At 50.4% G+C, this 18800-nt stretch overlaps 1 protein-coding gene across 9 annotated transcripts in view; it reads right to left on the bottom strand.

Moving 5' to 3' along the window:
• MEI1 (meiotic double-stranded break formation protein 1) overlaps window positions 1–18800 on the bottom strand; it is an 86844-nt gene that overhangs the window by 31472 nt on the left and 36572 nt on the right. For all 9 annotated transcript variants that reach the window (XR_011964268.1, XR_011964269.1, XM_072656288.1 and 6 more), the window contains exons 14-21: window positions 18150–18291; window positions 16446–16557; window positions 15721–15781; window positions 14002–14099; window positions 7662–7830; window positions 7035–7182; window positions 5220–5504; window positions 884–1049 (exon numbers count right to left, since the gene is read on the bottom strand). Coding sequence is in view for 7 of the 9 variants with exons in the window: in XM_072656288.1 (XP_072512389.1) it covers window positions 884–1049; window positions 5220–5504; window positions 7035–7182; window positions 7662–7830; window positions 14002–14099; window positions 15721–15781; window positions 16446–16557; window positions 18150–18291 (1181 nt within the window). In the remaining 2 variants the exon portion in view is untranslated. The remainder of the gene's footprint in view (window positions 1–883; window positions 1050–5219; window positions 5505–7034; window positions 7183–7661; window positions 7831–14001; window positions 14100–15720; window positions 15782–16445; window positions 16558–18149; window positions 18292–18800) is intronic.

Raw genomic sequence — 18800 nt, 5'->3', positions numbered from 1 at the left:
TGTGTATGTGTGTGTCTGTGTGTGTCATAAATCATAAAACTTTCTCCTTATCCTGGACCATAAAATTCCTTGTCTCCCCCATCCTGGGTTGTAAAGTTTACCATCCCCCTTATCTTGTGTCATCCATCTTCCTCATCCTGTCCCTAAATCTCCAAACACCATTAGAAACCAAAAAAATTACATCCTTTCTATGTATATGTCTGGTCCTTTTCCTATATCACTGCCTTTGTTTAGATCCTAAATCTCTGACCCCCTCCTTTTGCATCAATAAAGCTCCCACTGGTTACAGAGGAGATCTAAGTGAATTCATTCCCATCTGAACCAGCTCTCCCATCCCTCTCGTCTGCAGCTCTGCACCATCAATCCAGCAGCCCAGGGCCCCACAGTAATCAGGAAAGACCATCAAGCGGTGCCAGTGGCAAGGCCTCTGAACCCTCCTGGGGGATCAGCCTGGGGGCAGCCCAGGATTGTCAGGGGCATGGGTTGCTCCACAAATACTCTCTGGGTACAGCCCCTCTTCCCACTCATGGCATGTGTATTTGTGGAAAAGTGAGCCACAGGTTTATAGGAGAAGCGTTTTGCTGCTAATTTTCTTCCCATACAATTTCATTCCATGTCTCTGCTTTGAACAGATGGTGCCCTCTGGCTGACTTGCGAAAGCGAGTCTAGCAGTGGGGGTACACCAGCTCCAGTTTTCAGTGAATACAGACCCAGAGGGTCTTGGCACAGTCTGCCTAGGAAGACTCGGGTGAAAGTGAGGGAATGTCCCAGGTGCCACACTCAAAAATGAAGGCGAAGTCAGAAAGGAGGCCTAGCAGAGAGCTCCGCCTTTTCTAAATGCTCTCCCATGAGCCCACAGGCCTCAGGACAAACAGGAATTCACCTTGCAGTGGGGCAGCTCCACTGTCCACCAGTAGCTGCTGCAAGATCTGCAGAAAATGGCCCCGGAGAAGGCTCCCCACCTGAATGTTCTCATTTTCCTCAAGGAAGGTTCTCAGGACCATCAGCACTTTTCGGGCTATGTCCATAGGACTGGAATAGACAAGGTCCTGAGAAGGAGGAGAGAGCAAAGTTACAGCTCACATGATCAACGTTTGGAGGCAGCAAAAGGGTCAAGAGAGCAGCATCTATATGTGGTTTTTAAAGCCAAAAAGGTCTTTTCAAATTCATTAGGTTTATAGGACTAAGAAGGGAATCAAACCCCCAGTTTTACAGATGGGGAAACTGAGGCCCAGAGAGGTTAAATGACACTCATCCAGGGTCATACAGCCTCTAAGTGTTTGAAGCAGGATACAAACTCGGATCTTTTGACTCTGGATAGAGTGTCTTTTCCATACCTGTGCGAGTGATCTAGCTCCTCTGTGTTGATTTCCTTACAGGTAAGTTGAAACTAAAATAGGTCCTTCTTCTCTGGGAATTTTGGAAGATACCTTTATGTATTTTTAAATGAAAAAATCTAAGTAAGATGTAAAGTGCTTTGAGCTCTCTAGAAAAAAAAACAAGTATTTTTGTTCTCTCACAAGAAGATAAAACAGTAAACAGGACCTTCAAAGTCATTTAGTCTAGTCCCCTATCTCACAGATTAGCAAACTAAGACCCAGAAAGGTCTGCTAGAGGCGCTAGAGGGCCTCCTGAGGCCTGTCTTCTCCCCTATCAGAACTTACACTCATTGTAAGTAGGGATCATTTCTCTGTTTGACTCCTCTGTACTTAGCAGAGGCACATAGTAGGAGCATGATAAAGCAATGCTTGTTGACTGACTGTCAAACTAATTCGGGTGGTCCATAAGGGGTAAAATGAAAGCAGAGAAAAACCCAAGAATGCCTGACAAAGTCCTGATCCAAAAATGGAGGACAGCGGGGCACAAGTAGAATTTTCACACAGCTACCAATGGGAAGTAGCAGAGTGGGAGAGAATGGCAGGTCTGGGAACTGAACAGCTGGCTCAGATGGTATCTGAGAATAGGGCACATCGAATTAATGCTCTAAGGAATTAATCCCAGATCCAGGACCTGAAGCCAAGTCTACTGACTCCTGTCTGGTACAAAGCTCTAGGGCAGAAGTTCTTAACTTTTTTTGCGTCACGGACCCTTTTGTGAAACAATGTTTTAAAATGCATATAATAAAATACATAAAGGTACAAAGGAAGCCAATTATACCAAGATACAACGATCAGAATATTTGAGAAAGTCACTTTGTGGACTCCAGGGTAAGACCCCCTGCTCTAGGGAAAGGCAGAGAGGCTGCTGAAGAGGCAGACGATGACGATGATAGCAAAGCAGAAGGGATGAGGCCCAGTGGTCTGCCAGAGGAGAAGAGATTCCATCTCCTCTTGTCCTGGGGGGACAACCTTTCTCTGGCTGTCTGCACTAGCTTTTAGGAGCACAGGCTGGTTGAAAAGAGAGTTATTTCTTATTACACTTTAAAAGCTGTTTTATTTAATTAAACAGCAGCAGCAGGATCCAAAAGCTCAGAACGCTTCTTGGATCACATGGCTGTCCAATGTGTCCTATTAGACACAAGATACTAATGAAGTCCGGATCACAGGATCAATCCCCCAGCAGACAGTTTGCCTCACATCAAGAAAAATAGCCACAGATAAAAGCTCTAAACCCACAAGCTATTTTGTTGATGCATGATCAGAGATACATGCTGGGGGAGACCAGCAAGCAGACGTAGTGAAAATCACTCACTGTAACTTGGGGAGAAATGGAAGAGAAGGACGCTTGTGCCATCTGGAAAGACAAAGGTGGGGGGAAAGAAAAGACGAGGAAAGAATGGGAAGAAATTTGTGGGGGAGGGAGAATAATGGAAGAGAGAGAGATAAAAGAAGAAAAATGAAGGAAAAGAAGCAGCAGAAAGAGACAGAGAGAGTAGAAGGTAGAATAAGTTCCATTTAGCCGTAAGTTTGGCCCAGGTTCCTCATCTGCCTCCTTTGACTCGAACAGAATTGGCCAAATTGTCTCATATGGCAATTTTATCAACCCTGTGGGGGCTCCTTCCAGAAAGGGAGACTGCATCTCCTCCACACCTCTGAAGAGCCTTCCCAAATTGCCTAGATTTGGTCATCCTGATGAATATCAGGCCACTAGACCCAGAAGGCTCAGAGAAAAAAGTGAGGCACAGCCTTCACTCACTCAAAACAAAGTCAAGTGCAAGTCATCAGTTCTCTGATGTCATGATCCTCTGAAAACGAAGGACAAACACAGCGCATGAGCCTTGTGTCAGAAACTCTCACACTCCCACTGAGCTAGGCTTGGAAAGGAAAGTTAAGGATAACAAAGAGTCTTTGGGCTAGATCAGGGAAAAGGGAATAATGAAAGGAGGAGCAGACAGGGCTGCCCAACTTCTATGTTGCCTTGGGCTTCTCTGCTCAGGAAAATGCTCTTTGGACTGGAAAGGACAGAACCAAAATGGAGGGCACTCAGGGCCAAAACTCACAACCACACGAGATGGGGCGCCCTGCAAGCTCAGTAGGAACCCACAGTGTGACAATGGGACGGTTAGGCAGTTTTAGCAGGAGAGTGTCCAGTATGGAAGGAGTTGGTGGGACGTGTTCCTGGGCAGGAAGGTCCTTTGCCTCTCAGTGTCCTCAAGGCTCAGGGCAGGCAGTGATCTACACTGGTGAAGGGGGTTTCTTTCCCAGGAGATCCCTATATCAGTGAAAGCTCTGGTACAGTAAGAAAGTCAAAGCCAAGCAGGAGGCATAGACAGGATGAGAGGCTCCTTGGGGGAGAACCAGGAGACTGGGATGGTCCAGTTCTGTGCCAGGGGCTAGGAGAAGCCAGATGGGTAGCAAGGCCAGGAGTGTGTCCAAGGGTGGCAGCAGGAAGGAGAGAAAAGAGAGGAGGGATCTGAGAGAGGCTGCAAATACAATGCAGTGAGACTGAGGGCATCAGAGGCCAGGTCAAGGCAAGGCATCCAGAGTGGCCTGATAGTGGTCACTCCAAAGGAAGTGCTCCCCACTCCTCACCCCAACCCCCAGCACGCGCACACACACACACACACATATACACACGCACATGTGCATACACATATCTTATTTTAGAACAATTTCTGCTTCTATCACCCTCTTACTCACACAGGAGAATTAGCATGGTGGCATGAGTTAAGACAACAGGAGAGAGTGGAGGCTGGGCCCAGGCGATGTCTACACAGATAGATGGGCAACGTGAGCTCATGTGTCCAGGTGGAGGAGTGGAAACATTCCATCCCACCAGAATTAGGGCTGGGAACAGAAGCATCTCATCCCATCAGAATTCCCCCTGCCTTCCCACTTTTGTAACAGGAGAAGCTACAAGGCTCCTGCCCAGGGTGTATTCTTGATGATGGGCAGGGCTGCTGTTTGGGGAAACCATGGAGGGCAGCAGCTGGGTTAGAAGTGAGGGACTCCTCACCATAATGAAAAAATGACTGAGGAGGGTCTGGAGCTTGTCGGATTTTTTTAAACCTTGTCTTGCACCCAAGAGAGAGCCTGAAAATCTGGAGGACTTTTTAGAGACTGGACTGTCCAAGAAAATAATGATCGGCAGGCAGTTGGAGAGACAGAGAGACCCTGACCCTCTTAGGCACCACAGGGAGCCTGAGGCCAGAGGACTTGGGAGGGCAGGGCCTCTGCTGGGGCAGTCCTCACACTGGGACCACAAGGGATTCTCAGATCCTTGGCACTAGAGGTTCCTCAAATGAGGATTTGGGTCTTGTTCCCCTCCTCTGGAACGCTGTGAACGGGGAATTATGTTCGGCTTTTCTGGCTGGGAACCACTGGCCGAAAGAAGATCACAGTGAGGGCCAGAGAGAGGCTGTGACCCTGGTCACTCTCAGAAAGTCACGCTTCCTGTAAGGTAGAGAGTCCTGCCCCCAATTTTGAGGACGCTCTTTAAGCTTGAGGACTCCCAAGGACTAAAGAGCTTGACCCTATTAGAAAGCAGGTCAGTGCAGATGAATGAGCCAGGACTCTAGAGGACTAGGAAGTGTGTTAAAACCTTGGCCCTGGCCCTGCTCTCTGTGGGACACTGGGCAAGCCCCATGCCTTCTCTGGGTCTCAGTTTCTTCATGCCTTACCCCTGAATTCTATGGATCACAAACCACGCCTCTTGGTGGCTCAGGTTAGTTGAGCAAGAGCCACAGAGCCAGAATGCGGGGCCTGAGCCCCAGTACTTCCTTCACAACAGAGGAAGAAAGTAAAAGGGGGCCAGTCCCCCTTATCATTTCAGTCACCTACCAGTAAAATGAGCAGGACACTGGAACTACTCTTCAGGATGGGCAGCAAGGGGTCCCCAGGGTTGGCAAGAGCAAGAGGCCTGGCAGGTGTGATGGAGACTGGGTCCTCAGCTTCCTGGCCACTGCCATCCTCCCTGGACAGCCAAAGCTCCAGCACACAGTGGCCAAATCTACTAAGTAAGTCTGGGTACATCAGGAAGAACTTGAGGGTGCAGGGATGGTGGCTGTAGACCAGGCGGAGGTCTGGAACGCCCTCTAGCATCTTTCTGATGGCATTTAGGGGAACCTGGAGGAGAAGACCATTGGCCATGGATGCTCTGAGGAGGCTGCTGGGGCCCATGAGCAAGGCACCTTGTGCCCTATGCTCCAAAACTCACTGAAGGGCCATCTCTGATGGGAGGGAAGGATATCCATTCCTGCTACCCACTGGACATTTCCAAATGAATGTACAAGAACAACTTAAATGCCGTATGTCATGCTTTTCCCCCCAAACTCTCTCTTCCCATCACTGTGAAGACAGTGCGTGGTCCCAGACACTTGGGTTCACAACCTCAGGGTCATCCTGAACTCCCCAAGCTTTTGCCAAGGCCTGCCCATCATCACACCACTTTTTCTATATGCTCCCCTTTACCTGCCACTATGCTGGGCAGGTACTCATCATCTTGTCTGCTGGGCCTCCCTGCTCCAAAGATCTCCCCACTCAGCTCCCAAAATGAGCTGCCTAATGTGTAGGTCTAAGCATGGCAACCCTCTCTACACTACTCAAACCTTCAGGATCAAACATAAAACCTTCACTTTGGCACACATAATCTGACCCTTCCTGGCCTTCCAGTCATCCTACACCTCACACCCACCCTCTAATTCAGGGACAACTCCCGGCATATCCCTCCTGGAATGTCCTCCCTCCTCATCTTCCCCTTCTGACTTCCTTCAAGCCCCCCTCCTACGGGAAGCCTTCCCTGACTCCCCTAATTCTCCTGCTTTCCCTCTGGTGATTATTTCCAATTTCTTCATCTCAAGCTCCTTTGTACCCTGCATTTGTAGGCTGTCTCCCCTGTAGACTGGGGGCTCCTTTAGGGTAGGAGCTGTTTCTCACCTTTCTTTGTATCCCCAGCACTAGTGCCTAGAACATAGTAGGTACTTCATCAATGTTTCTTTACTAACTGACCACTAATGGAATTTAACCCTTCCTAGGGTAACACATTGTGGCAGGAATTAGGTCCTTTACTCAAAGAAAACACACTGGGTTTCAGTCAGAGAATTTGGGTTCAAATCCCCATGCAGGCACTCCCTGTGTGACCTCTCCTGGCTTGTTTCCTCAGGTGGAACATTACGGGGTTGGACTGCAGGGGACCTCTGGGGGCAAGAAGACCTCCTTACACTCCACAAATAACACCTGAAGGCCATCTATCACCCCCAAAGTCGAACCTTCTAGGGGCCAAAGGAGAGAGGCCTGGAAAGGCCCTCAGGGCAAGGATGAAAAGGCAGCTCATTCAAGGAGGATTTTTTGAACAGCACTGGTGGCTGCCATGGCTGCCATGACCTTTATTATGGGAGGCAGAAATAACAATAACCTGGTATTTATACATAGCTGCTCTTTCAAGATTGCAGAGAGGGAGCCTCACATAGTGGCTCCCTCCCCTGAACTCTCCATGTTCCCCCTACTCTCCCCAGTTATCATTCCCAGTAATAAGGGACAGGCCCCAGCTGGAAAAGACTGGCAGCCAGTCAGTGCTGGAAATGCCAGATCTCTTCCCAGTTCCGGGGACTTTGCACCTTCCACAGGCTGGGTAAGCCAAAAGAAAACTGGCGATACCTTATCTAATGGTTCTGCTTTGTCCTGACAGATCGTGAGGAGGTAAAGGGCTGCCCGGAAAACTGCAGGAGGAGGACGCTCACCCTGGTCCTGGACTGACAGGAGCAGGCTTCTCACAGCTGAGAATAACTCAGCCTCAGGCACAAACCTGACAACCAAAGTGGAGCCAGTAAGAATGACCAGCTGGGGGGGCTTTGCTCAGCCCTGCCAACCTGTCATGGCCTGTGGCCACTAACTTCTAGAGTCCCCCACATTGGACATGGGCATGCTCAAGAGAAAAGGAAGGTCCAGAAGGAGGCTGCTGCCAGAGCCCAAATGACAGTGCTCAGTCCTGCTGTTCCACGAGCCTAAGACCTTAAGCAGGGCACAAGACCTTGCCAATGATACCCACAAAGCAGGAGAACACAAGAGACAGGATGAGAAAGAGCCCCTTCCTCAGTCCCCCAGGTCACCAGACTCCCAAGAGGTTCCCTGCTGACCAGAAAGGGGGTCTCTCCATTGGGCCCACAGCCTCCCCTGAGGAGCAGTTAAGGAAATACCAGGCCCAAGTAATGCCCTCTGGCATGGCTGCCACTTTTCTCTTGCCCATCCTCTGGGTGCCTACACCATACCTCGCTCTGGGCTCACCTGTCCTCATGGATATAAGCAAGGTAGAGGAGGAGGAGGAGGCAGTACTGGCGCTGACGAGCTGCTTCATCCACATACAGGGAATCAGACAGAAGCACCAGGCTTTCGGAGCGTCCAGTATTTACCTGGGGTAGACTATGCTGTAGGATGCTGGACACAATGGATAGTCCTAGAAACAAGCCAAGCATAGAGACAGAGGCTCGTGTGGGCCTTGAGAAAGGCCGTTCAAGCACTTTGGGCCCTGGTGTCCAGAGACTGGGCCCTGGTGTCCAGAGACCTGGCTCTGACAACAGCCTTGTGACCTTGAGCAAATTCCCAAACCTCACTGAGCCTATAAAATAGGGAGGATATTGGCACTTGATACCTTACAGGGTGGCTGAGAAGAAAGCATTCTGTAAACCTGGGGTATTTAGCCCTGAGGAGATTTGTGTATATGTGTGGCTAGGTGGGGATGGAAAGGAGAGAATTCTCCAAGTACTTGAGGGCTATCTGTCATATAAAAGAAGGATCAGACATGTTCAGCAACAGCTAAAAGTTACAGAGACAGACTTTAGCTCTATTAAGGAAAAACTTAACAATTCAAGTGGCATGCTCTCCTTTGGAGGCTAGTAAGACCTTACTTGTGAAAATTATCACCCTTGGGCCTCAGTTTTCTCATCTGTAAAATGAAAGAATTGGACCAGATGACAGTCTCTTCCAGATACAGACCCATGGGCTGATAAGCCTTGATTTTTGCCCCGGGGGTCTTCATGCAGAGGCCAGATGACACTTTATTGGGTATGCTGTGGATGAGAGTTCTAGTTAGGTTCATGCAAGACCTTGGAGGTCCATGCCAGGCTTGGAGATCCAGAAAAGGAGATAACATTCAAACTCCAGGGACAACAGGGAGTCTGACCTTTCACCTCTGCATCATCAGCACACCAGGTACTCCCTCAGAAAAAGAAAGGTCTCTGAGATGAGGTAGACCCCCACTTTCCCAGCATGTCCCACTCTGCCTTCCACTGCATCAGGGCTTGAAGAGAAACTCAAATAAACAAGGGCTGTGTCTAAAAAGTCTGCTGACTGGGTGAGTGTCAGACCCTTACAAAGAGCTCTGGGCAGGGGTCACCCAGGGGCAGGGGCATCCCAAGAAGGGCAAGAACAATGTCTAAAGGGGAATGAGGCTTTAAAGCAGATGATCTCGATACCTCAAAGGCCTTCCTTAGAGAAAGCCAGGACCCGCCTGCTTCTGTAACTCTCCTCCTCCTCCTCCTCCTCCCCATATGATCCTCCAAGTACAACCCTCTGCAGCCAAGCAGAAAAAGGGCAGTCTCCCCCATTAGGAGAAGTGTTCGGATACTTAAAGGTACTGAGTGCCCCAGCCCTGGAGGTCTTCAAGAAGAGGCTGAATGATTACTTGTTGGGCAGGGCACAGAGGGGGTTCCCAGTAGGACCAGATGACTCCCAAGCTCCTTTTGGCTCTATAACAAGAGTTAGGAAGTCAAGGTAATATTATGATGAGTGGTCAGGGACAGCGTCACTGAGGAAAGAGGAATAAAGCTGGTCCTTGGAGGATGGGTAGGGAGTAAGTGAAGGCAAGAGGAGACAGTCCTGCCAAGGCAGACACACCCACCAGCTGGGGATGGATGAGCGCAAGGAGAGAGCCAGAGCCAGGAGCTGGGAAGGGAACAGGACAAACCAAGCTTGCATTTCTCAGAATCATCAGCCTCTGACCCCTTGTGTGGTGAGTCAGATGCTTTGTCTCTTGCGGTTCTCACGAACTCTTTGCTTGCACCATAAGGTAGGCATTGCAGATGCTACTATGTCCATTTTCCAGACTATGAAACTGAGGCTCAGAAAACCTAATCCTCCTCCCTGAGAGGGCCAGAGGGATGGCTGTTGGGTTTTTCCTCTCCTAGGCCTCTGGCATGCTGGGGCTGCACATGGCACCTTCTCCTCAAGGCCCATCTCTGAAAACCAGGCTGCTCAGATACAGTTCAGCGAGTTTTCTGACATGGGAATAAAAGTACCCCTTCTTCTTAGGGCTTGAGCACCCCAGTTACACAATAGATACAGGCCTTTCCCCATCAGTTTGGCTACAAGTGGGGACTGCAAGGGTGGTCTACTCACTCCCCACCATGCTTTTTATCATCTGGGCCCTAGCCTTTCAAGAGCAGTGTGAACTGATACAAGGCCACAGCTGCTATGTCCAGCCCAACCTGAACCTGCTCGAATGTTAGGGCTCTGTGCACCCACAGGTGACCCTGACACCCACATTTGGGACAGCCTGAACATGAACACAGGAGAGCAAGGTGGGCCTGGGGTCAGGAAGAGTCCTCTCACTACCTGTGTGAGCCTGCGTGAGTCACTTAGCCCTATGTGCCTCAGTTTCCTCATCTGTAAATGAACTGGAAAAAGAAATGGCAAACACTCCAGTATCTTTGCCAAGATAAGCCCAACAGAGGTCATAAGGAGCTGGATCTGACTGAAAATAACCGAACCATGACAAACATGAACATACCCTGGTAGTGGAGACTTTCCTGCAGTGGACTAAGGAGAGAAATTGACTCTTTGAAGTTGAGCCCTTAGAATGGACCCTGGTCCATATGATCCCAGAATCCCTTGGGGGGGGTTCATTTTGGGTCCCAGATTCCAGAGTGTGGGAGCACACTCTGATGCCCTGACTACTGTGTAGTGTAGACAAGAATACCCAAGGTGAAGGATTCTTCTACAAGTCTTGAGAAGGAAAGGTGAGGGAGGATCAGGCAACAGTTCTGGTCAGGGAAGTAACTGAGACGAGAATGGAAAAGGAAGAGGCAGGCCCTCTGTCAACATCAGCACATTCAGTCTAACCTACCAGGCACTGAAGACCCCCAAAGTGTATAGGGTAGTCGTACTGAAGCCAGGATAGAGAGACCAAATGAAAAGGTGCCTCCCTTAGGACAAACCATCCCACCAGGGGAAATGACATGTACACAGGATGACTGCAGGAGGAGAGAGAGAAAACACTCACTACTTGGGGACTGAAGAGGTTCCTGGCAGGAGGGAGTCTTTTAAGGGGCAGCCATTAGGGAGGGGATACACATCTGGCATGAAGAATAACCTGTGCAAAGGCACGGTGGTGAGAAACACAATGCCTACTTAGGGGAAAAGCAAATAGGCTGGACTGACTAGACCAAAGAATGCCAGAGAGCAGTGGGCAATAAGCCTGGAAAGGTAGGTTGGAGCCAGGTTGTGAAGGGCTTGAAATGCCATGCTGAGGCTTTGGTATTTTATCCTGGGGCCATAGGGAGCCCTGGAGGTTTCTGGAGCTGGAAACTCACATGACCAAACTATGTGCAGAACAGACTGCAGAGGGAAGGGACAAGTAGCCTGTGGCTCCAGAGGCCATTCCTAGAGCACAGGTGGGAGGTGACAAGGGATGGCACTAGGCCTGGGGCCCAGTGGATGGGGAGGAAGGGACAGTGTTGAAGTGAGCTGGCTGAGAGTCCCCACCCAAATGGGAAAAAGGTAAGGACCCAAATGCTGATTGATTCTGGGGCTTCAGTTAATTACACTTCCTGGCATCAGGCCAAGAAATGAGGGGGTCTTTTGATCCCCACATTAAGGAGAGTGGCAGCAATGGGAGGTTACCCCTACAAGGGGGGATTAAAGCCACATAGGAAGTATCCCAGGACACAGCCAATACAGGGGTACAAAAAAGGGCCTCAAAACAAGCAGCCTGTCCTGAGCACTGAGCCAAGATCCCGTCACTGGAGTCAGGCCCACCTAAGCACCCCAGAAGGAATGGAAGGTTTCTGTCTGTTCTCTGGGGTCCCCGCTGAGGACCACAGTTTGCCACAGGAGATCTCTGCCTACACATCACAACTGCCATTGTCCCAAAGACCCCCCTACCCAGCATGCTACTGTGTACACACGATTTCATTAAATAAGAGACATGGGCTTTGCAAGAAGGAGCACAATGAATATTAATGAGGAACTCATTAGGTATTCCTAGTCTTTTCCCATCTCTTTTTAGTGTCTCTAAAAAAGGAGACAAGTTGTGTCCTGGTGTCCATTCCCCAGTCAGCCAGGTCTCTGTCCCCCGGATCTCAGATATTTTGGCTGGATTCAGACCTAACTGGCCATAGCAGGGCCACAGCATCTTACTGGGACAAGGAGGAGGAGCCATGCATGGCAGCCTTGTGGAACAGCTTGGCCACCATGAGATCTGGTGATGCCTTCAAACTGATTAGTGCCTATGTAACTGTCCAGCAAGATTAATGAGGTTTCAGAGGCTGGGTGGGGCAGTGGACAGAGCACATGGCCCGAAGTGAGGAGGAGTCATCTTCCTGAATTTAAATCTGGCCTCAGACACCTACTACCTGCGTGACTCTGTTTGCCTCAGTTTCCTCATCTGTAAAACGAGCTGGAGAAGGAAATGGCAAACCGCTCCAGGATCTCTGCCAAGAAAATCCCAAATCGGGTCATGAAGAGTCAGACATGACTGAAAAACGACTGGATAGCAACAAACAAAAAGAGTCTCTTCTCAGTCACTAGACATGGCCTGATTTTTTTTCTCATTGTAGACAAGAGCAAATCACACAGAAACATTCAGTGACCGTGTTATCATCCATGTTCTGTACCACAAGTCTGAGAATTGCATCTTGCAATAAAACCTATGAAGGGGATGGATATGATAGAAGGGAAGAAAGGCTGATGGGCTGTGGAACCAGGGAAACCTGTGAAGATGACCCTGCCCTGTGGGCACAATGCCCAGCGGGCAGGATGCTCAGCCAAGAACCAGGCCATCGGGAAGTACAGCCAGAGACAGTCACTCACTTTCAGAGCAGGAAGGTACCTCTGTGGTCACTCCATGCCCCTCCTGGGGGAGTGGGCCAGCTCCAGGGAGGCCAGGAACAGACCCACCATGTGTGTCAGCCCACCAGTACTGGCATCTGCCAGGAGAATGAAGGCTCTGGAACATTTTCTAGGAATGAGGATCTTTTACAGACAGTTCATTCCAGGTTCCCTGAAATGGATAGGACCCCACACACAACTCTGAAGGAAAATCAGCAGTTTTACAATGATAAAAACAAAAAAAGGCCTTCAATGTTGCACCCATGCTATGACAGCTGAATGATGAATGCCCTTTTTTTGCAGAGGTGGAAACTTATGGTATGGTCTTGGAAGATAATGCTGCCTCAAAACTCATCTATAAAGAAGGCTGAGTCCACTCTGACCCTCAGACCCACTTCCTTCTTCCTAACAGTTATGGGTCAGGGACATGGATGCTCACATGGTGGGGATGAGCAGGGAGTCACCAACTAGAACCCTTCCCAGAAGATGGTAGACCACGGGGCCTTGCCATCCACCCACCTGCCACACCCTCCAGATCGAAGAGCATGGCCATTGGACCAGCCAACAAGGACACCCAGGTCTCATCAGGGCACCCTCCTACATGGACTGTCTCTCCTTAGGAGAAGGTGAGCTCTCTGAAATAAAGGGTTTTGTATTTGTATCCCCAACACCTGGCACAAAGTAAGGGCTTCATTCATCCAGACATTTAAGCCTAGGGCCTGTTATTCTTAGCAGCCTATTTTAGCATAAAAAAACCACCCCATAACAGATCAGGAGCCGCTAGTGACCTTGGGAGTACAGCAGCATAACCTGGAGGATTGCAGTGTCCAGGCACAGTCTGAACTGAGCACAGGAACTCACCGGCCATTCTGCTGGTAGCATTTTCACAGGTCACCAACCTTTCCAGCATATCCTCACATTAACGCCCTTCACACAGTTTTCTCCCAAAGGGACTCCTAGCTCTGACCCCCACAAGCCATCCCTCATGCCTGTAATGTCCTCCCTACTCTTCCCTGCTCTCAGAATCCCTAGCCTCCTTTGTGGTACCACCTCCTCTAGGAAGACACTCTTGATCACTCCCAGGTAGGAATGTTTCATCTCTCCTCAAATCACCTTATTTATACTCAGCTGTGGAACAGCTGTCATCTCCAGTCAATAACCCTTTACTGAGCACCTACTGTGTTCTAGGCTTGGTTCCTGTTTTGCCTTTGTACCCAGTACAGTATACAGTACTGTAGAGGAAGTACTACTGTACAGTAGTAGAGCAGTGCTGGTGTACAGGCAGGCCAGTCAGGGAGCCTGTCGCTTCCTTTACCGACTGGGTGGGGCTCTTCCTCCCTATATTATAAATTAAGGTAGTATTCACTAAAAAGGTTAGGGGTGGGGGTTCAGGTGAGATCATGAGGCAGCGAATGGGGGCAAATGTTGGTCCCGAAGCAATCTGGGAATCCCAGTGTAGGCACGTGGGTGTTCAGACCTCTAAGGAAGGTCACCATCCCAAGGGGAACATTGTGCATCTTACCCTCTCTGGGTGGTGGTCCCATCTCCTCCATAGCTGAAAAGAGGTTGAGGCACAAGGAGTAGAGGAAGCTGGAACAAGCCTGATTCAGGGCTGGGTGACTTAGTGGAAGAAGAGAGAGAGAGAATGAGAGAGATTGGGAATCCTTGGCTCCATTCACAGAGCACGCCTTTTAGAAACTCCCCACAGACAACACCACATTGTCCCACATTCACAAAGAGGAACCAGCAGGGTTTTGGCCGGCTCTCCTCCACCTCCTTCCTCCCTGCCCCTGAAAAGTCTCCCTTGGTCCAGGCTCGTGACCTTCTTTAGATGAGAGACGGGATCAAACTTCTATTAGATACCATTCCCTAATATGGTGCTGGGAAGTCTTCTGTTTGATGGACACCTTTTGTGTGTAGGTCACAACCCTCTAGAGACCTGCTAAGCTCTCCCTTCATGCTCAATGAGCCCTATACACCTGGTAGCCTCTGACTGCCTTCAACCAAGGAGAACTCTGTGAAGTTTCCTTTGGTCGGGGAGGTTGTGCCCTGGTTAGGGGCAAGAATGGGGTTGAGGCAAAGCTGAGGGCAAAAGGACAAACAAGAGACACCTGATCCATTCAAGGGCAGAGTTTCCTCTACAATACTGTCCACAAGGGCTTGGGTTTCCTAAGCAGGGGTTACTAACTATGCTAACCTCATAGCCTCCAAATGGCCCAGAATACACTGGGCATCTTGTAAGCAGAGAGGCAGGGACCAGCTCATAAAAGGTTGGCACAGGCTGTAAGGAATTTAATGAGATGGGAGCTGAAGCAGCAACCTCTGTCTCCCCCTCAATCATCCCACTACCTCTTCCTCCTTGTCACTGCAGAACCTACTGCTCTACAGCAGTTTAACCAAATGTCTAAGATCCCTACTTTGGCCAGCCCTACTTCCCACAGCAGGGGTGGGCAGGGGGTTGGCAGTTAGTGATTATCTGCCTCACAGCTGGATCTGTTGGGTTCCTGAAACCAGGTACCAGGGAGAAGGCAAGAGGAACAGAACCCCTGCAAGAAGGGGATGGAGAAGGAAGCAGCCATTTTAGAAGTTGGCTGATTTGGGTTTTGTTTGGTTAATTTTTTTTCTTTTGAGACTGGGAGGACAGCAGCCACTCATAGGCCCAATTCTAGGGCTGATCAGCCTGGGAGCTTTGATATGCTCTGCCTCTCACTCATCCTTGGGCAGCCTGGTGGTCAACTACTCCCTGGGGCTCACTAGGTTGGCACCTGCCTTAGTGTGGACACCTGGTTTAGCTCAGTACAGCCCCGAACTCCTGAGCTTGAGTGATGTGCCAGCCTCAGCCCCAGCTCAGCCTGCCCAGGGGCAGGGATTGTAGAGGTGTGCCACTGTACCAGAGGCTGCTTTAAGAAGCAACAACCACTGGTAGGAAATGGCTGATGGACTCATAAAAATATGGTTTGAACCCACAAAGGACCAAGGGCTGGCAGCTGGGAAAATAATGGAGGGCTGAGTGCCAACAGGACGTAGGGGGGCCATGGCTCAGGCCAGAGCCTCTGCTGCCCCAAGAGAAAAGCACAGGAGTTATACCAAAAGCAGCTCAGTTTTCATTCAGTTCTGACCCAAGCCCCTCATCCTGATGCATCCTACACCATGGCTAGCACCCCACTCTGACAGACTAGAGCAGGGAGTGCTCCCTCTCCTTCCTGCCCCAGGCTTCTGGAGGCCCTGGGGACTTACCTACCTCTGTCCACTGCAGAAGCGGGCCTTCAGCTCAAGGCTCAGTCTGATGAAGGAAGACGAGGCTGGAGGAGAGGAGGAAATGAACTGTTCTGATGATGGGCTCTCCAAGTGGTGGGTTTTCAAAGCCTCCCCCAATATCCCTTCAGCCTCATCCAGTAGATGAGCCCCGCCCCCCTAGCCCCTTCCCATCCCACTTGGTGCACTAGGGCCTGGGTCCTTATTAAAGACAAGCAGAGGCTCCAGATGTCAGGAGACGGTGGAGAAATCCACTCTTTGGCTTGTGTCTCTGAACGCTCTTGAGGAAGGGGCATTTTCTACAGTCCTACATGCTGCCCTGGTTCCAATCAAAGTCACAGCCTTAGTTTGGTGACCCGGACCCAAACCACTGGGTCAGTACAGACTGATCAATCCCCCAAATGCTTTCTAAGCTCAAACAGCTTTGCAAGATTCTCCATTCCGTATCCTGGGAGGAAGGCAGCTGCTAACTTGGCTTCCTCTCTCCAAAATGAGGTAGGTGGAAGAGAGGGACTCTGGAATCCCAGGCAGGTCTACAAGTGTGAACCCATGAACTCTGACAAGGAACAGTCAAATGACAACCACAGCCAACTTCCTTTCCACCCTGTTGGGAAGTTTCCTACATGAATGAAGAGCGCTTTGAGCTGGGCTTGGGCTGAGCCAGGCTGAGGATGGTCCCCTAAGCTAGCCCGGGGCCTCGATGCTCCCTACCCAGCTTCTTGGAGAACTTCTCCTTCATGTGAGGTACAATGATGAATAAGCTGTTGAGAACTGAGAGGAAAATCTCCATCAGAGCAGGATTCGTGGCCTGTTCACAATGCCTCTGTAGGCAGAGGGAGAAAAGAGAGATGGGGAGAGAGCCATAAATCACCGAAGGCTGACATAGCAGGACATTCCTGACCAGAGTCATCCTGAGACCCAGATTTTATGCCTGAGCTTCTGGGGACCCCGGAACCCCAGGAGGAAGAGTCACCAGCACTGAAACAAGCCTCCATCTGGACTGGTTCTGCAGAGAGTGCCCAGTGGAATTAGGCCTGACTGCTGCCAACCAGCCCAGCTCACTAGACTCTGCCAGTGCCCAAGGTCAGCCCAAACACAGGCTTCCCCCTGCCAGTGGAGTCCTTGGGCAGTGCAGGCTTCCCTGGATACAACAGCTCTATCTCCTAAAAGTTGTCAATGAAACAAGAATCAGCTCCAGGTCAGAGGAACAAGGGAAGCCTAAGACAGGAGAAACCCTGGGGTGAATACTTTTATTAAAGAAAGGGCCCTTTATCAAACAAATAATTACCCACCAAAATTAGATTTAAGTTTAGCTTTTCCCCCAGGGGCTGTTGCTCTGAGTCACTGTAGGACATTCCCCATCCCTCCAAATACCAAGTGCACTGTGGGCCAGGATTCTGGCAGAACTGAGGGGGCAGCAGTTACCCCCCTCTTCCCCTTCCTGCCATGCCCACTGCATCAGCAGGGACCAAGGTAGTCCAGGAAGCTGTGGCGCAGACCTGGGGTGGTTTGGGGTTACTTTGCCCCCAGGGTCTGGATGTGAGGACCAGCGGGGGGCCTTTGGGCCAGGAAGGGTTGAAAAGCGATTTTAGGGCTTTGGCTGGGCACTCCTGGGTCCTCCTCACTGTTTGCTTTCTAAACTTCCTGCTGGCAGCTTTTTATCTTCCCCACCTGCCTGGAGAGCTGCTTTTACCCAGGCAGGGCTGAATACATTTGTATTAACCAAACTGTCTATTAGAATACTTAGTCAGGCTCTTAGTCGTTCACTAGCCTTGACCTCCTGGGTCAAAGAGCCAGTTCAGTGGGCTGCTGGGATCAAGCACACTCTGCTACTCACCCACAGAGCCTTCCACTTAAGATACCAACCCATCAACCACATCCTCTCCTCTCAGAAGAAAGTCCCATGTTCCCAGGGCTTCCCCAGTGCTTTAAGTCTTAATGCAGAGAGAAGCAGTGTGACCTAGGGGGTAGAGAGCCAGCCTAGGAGTCTCAAGACCAAACTTGGCCTTCTGCTGGCTGTGTGACCTATGGCAGTTCACTGGACTTCTTAGGGCCCAGACCTCGGCCCAGACCCCCACCTATAAATTGGGGGAGGTGCATGCTCCAGTGGAAGAAGTTCTCATACCAGGAGCTCCCCCCACCCGAGATACAAACCAGAAGAAACAATGAAAACATAATTCGACTTGGAAATCATTCTAGGAAATGAGGAGGTGGCCCTGAAGCCCCTTACCCAACACTGTAAGCAAGACCCTTGGGCCTCGAGCCAGGGAGTCAGGATGGACCCGACCTGCCAGGAGCAAAACCTCTGACCCTGCCCTCTGTCCCTCTGGGCCTCAGGGCCTCCTGACCCTGCCATCCAGACCACAGGTTCCTTCCTCCACCATCTCTGCCCCTAGCCTTGCTCAGCCACCCTACCATCACAGTGGGAATGCAGAGGGAGTCACAGGTACTCAGCAGGAACTCGCAGAAGGTCTCCAACGTGTCTTCCTTCTCAGTGCTGGGAGCTGTAAAGGGGTTCTCTTGGGCTGAGGGCTCATTCTGAAACTCCACGGCAAGTCTGGGAAGCAGAAAGCAGCAAAGCCCTTCCCTGGGTATCACTTGGACAAGACCAGTCTGTGTTCATGAACACAAACAATAGCTTATTCCACCCTTCTAAAGGTGTGTGGTCCCTCCACTGATCCTAATTACATTCCCTCCAAGGCCTTACTTCCTTAGACAGCTTCAGGACTGGAATGGCTATAAACATGATTACCGACCAGCTGATCAAACTCCTACAGCCTGTAGGGGTGTCACTGGGTATCTGACATCAGCTGTCCTCCAAGCCCTTTCCCCCAGCCAGCTGGGCCTCTCAGGGGTAGCCTATAAGAACCCCTGGGCTCCTCCATAACACGTGAGGCATCAGAGGATCTCAACAAGAGAGAAGAGTTATCCAGCTCCAAGGATACCAGCCCCATAATGTGACCCCTCTTGGGAGCACATGCACTGCCTCAATTTCTTCCTCTGTCAGATGGAATAAAGACATGCTACACCACCTGCTGCCCTCCCAGAGTTGGGAGGAAAGAGCTC

Source organism: Notamacropus eugenii, chromosome 3 (genome assembly GCF_028372415.1).
Source record: "Notamacropus eugenii isolate mMacEug1 chromosome 3, mMacEug1.pri_v2, whole genome shotgun sequence".
Lineage (NCBI taxonomy): Eukaryota > Metazoa > Chordata > Mammalia > Diprotodontia > Macropodidae > Notamacropus > Notamacropus eugenii.
This window is presented reverse-complemented; position numbering and strand designations above follow the sequence as displayed.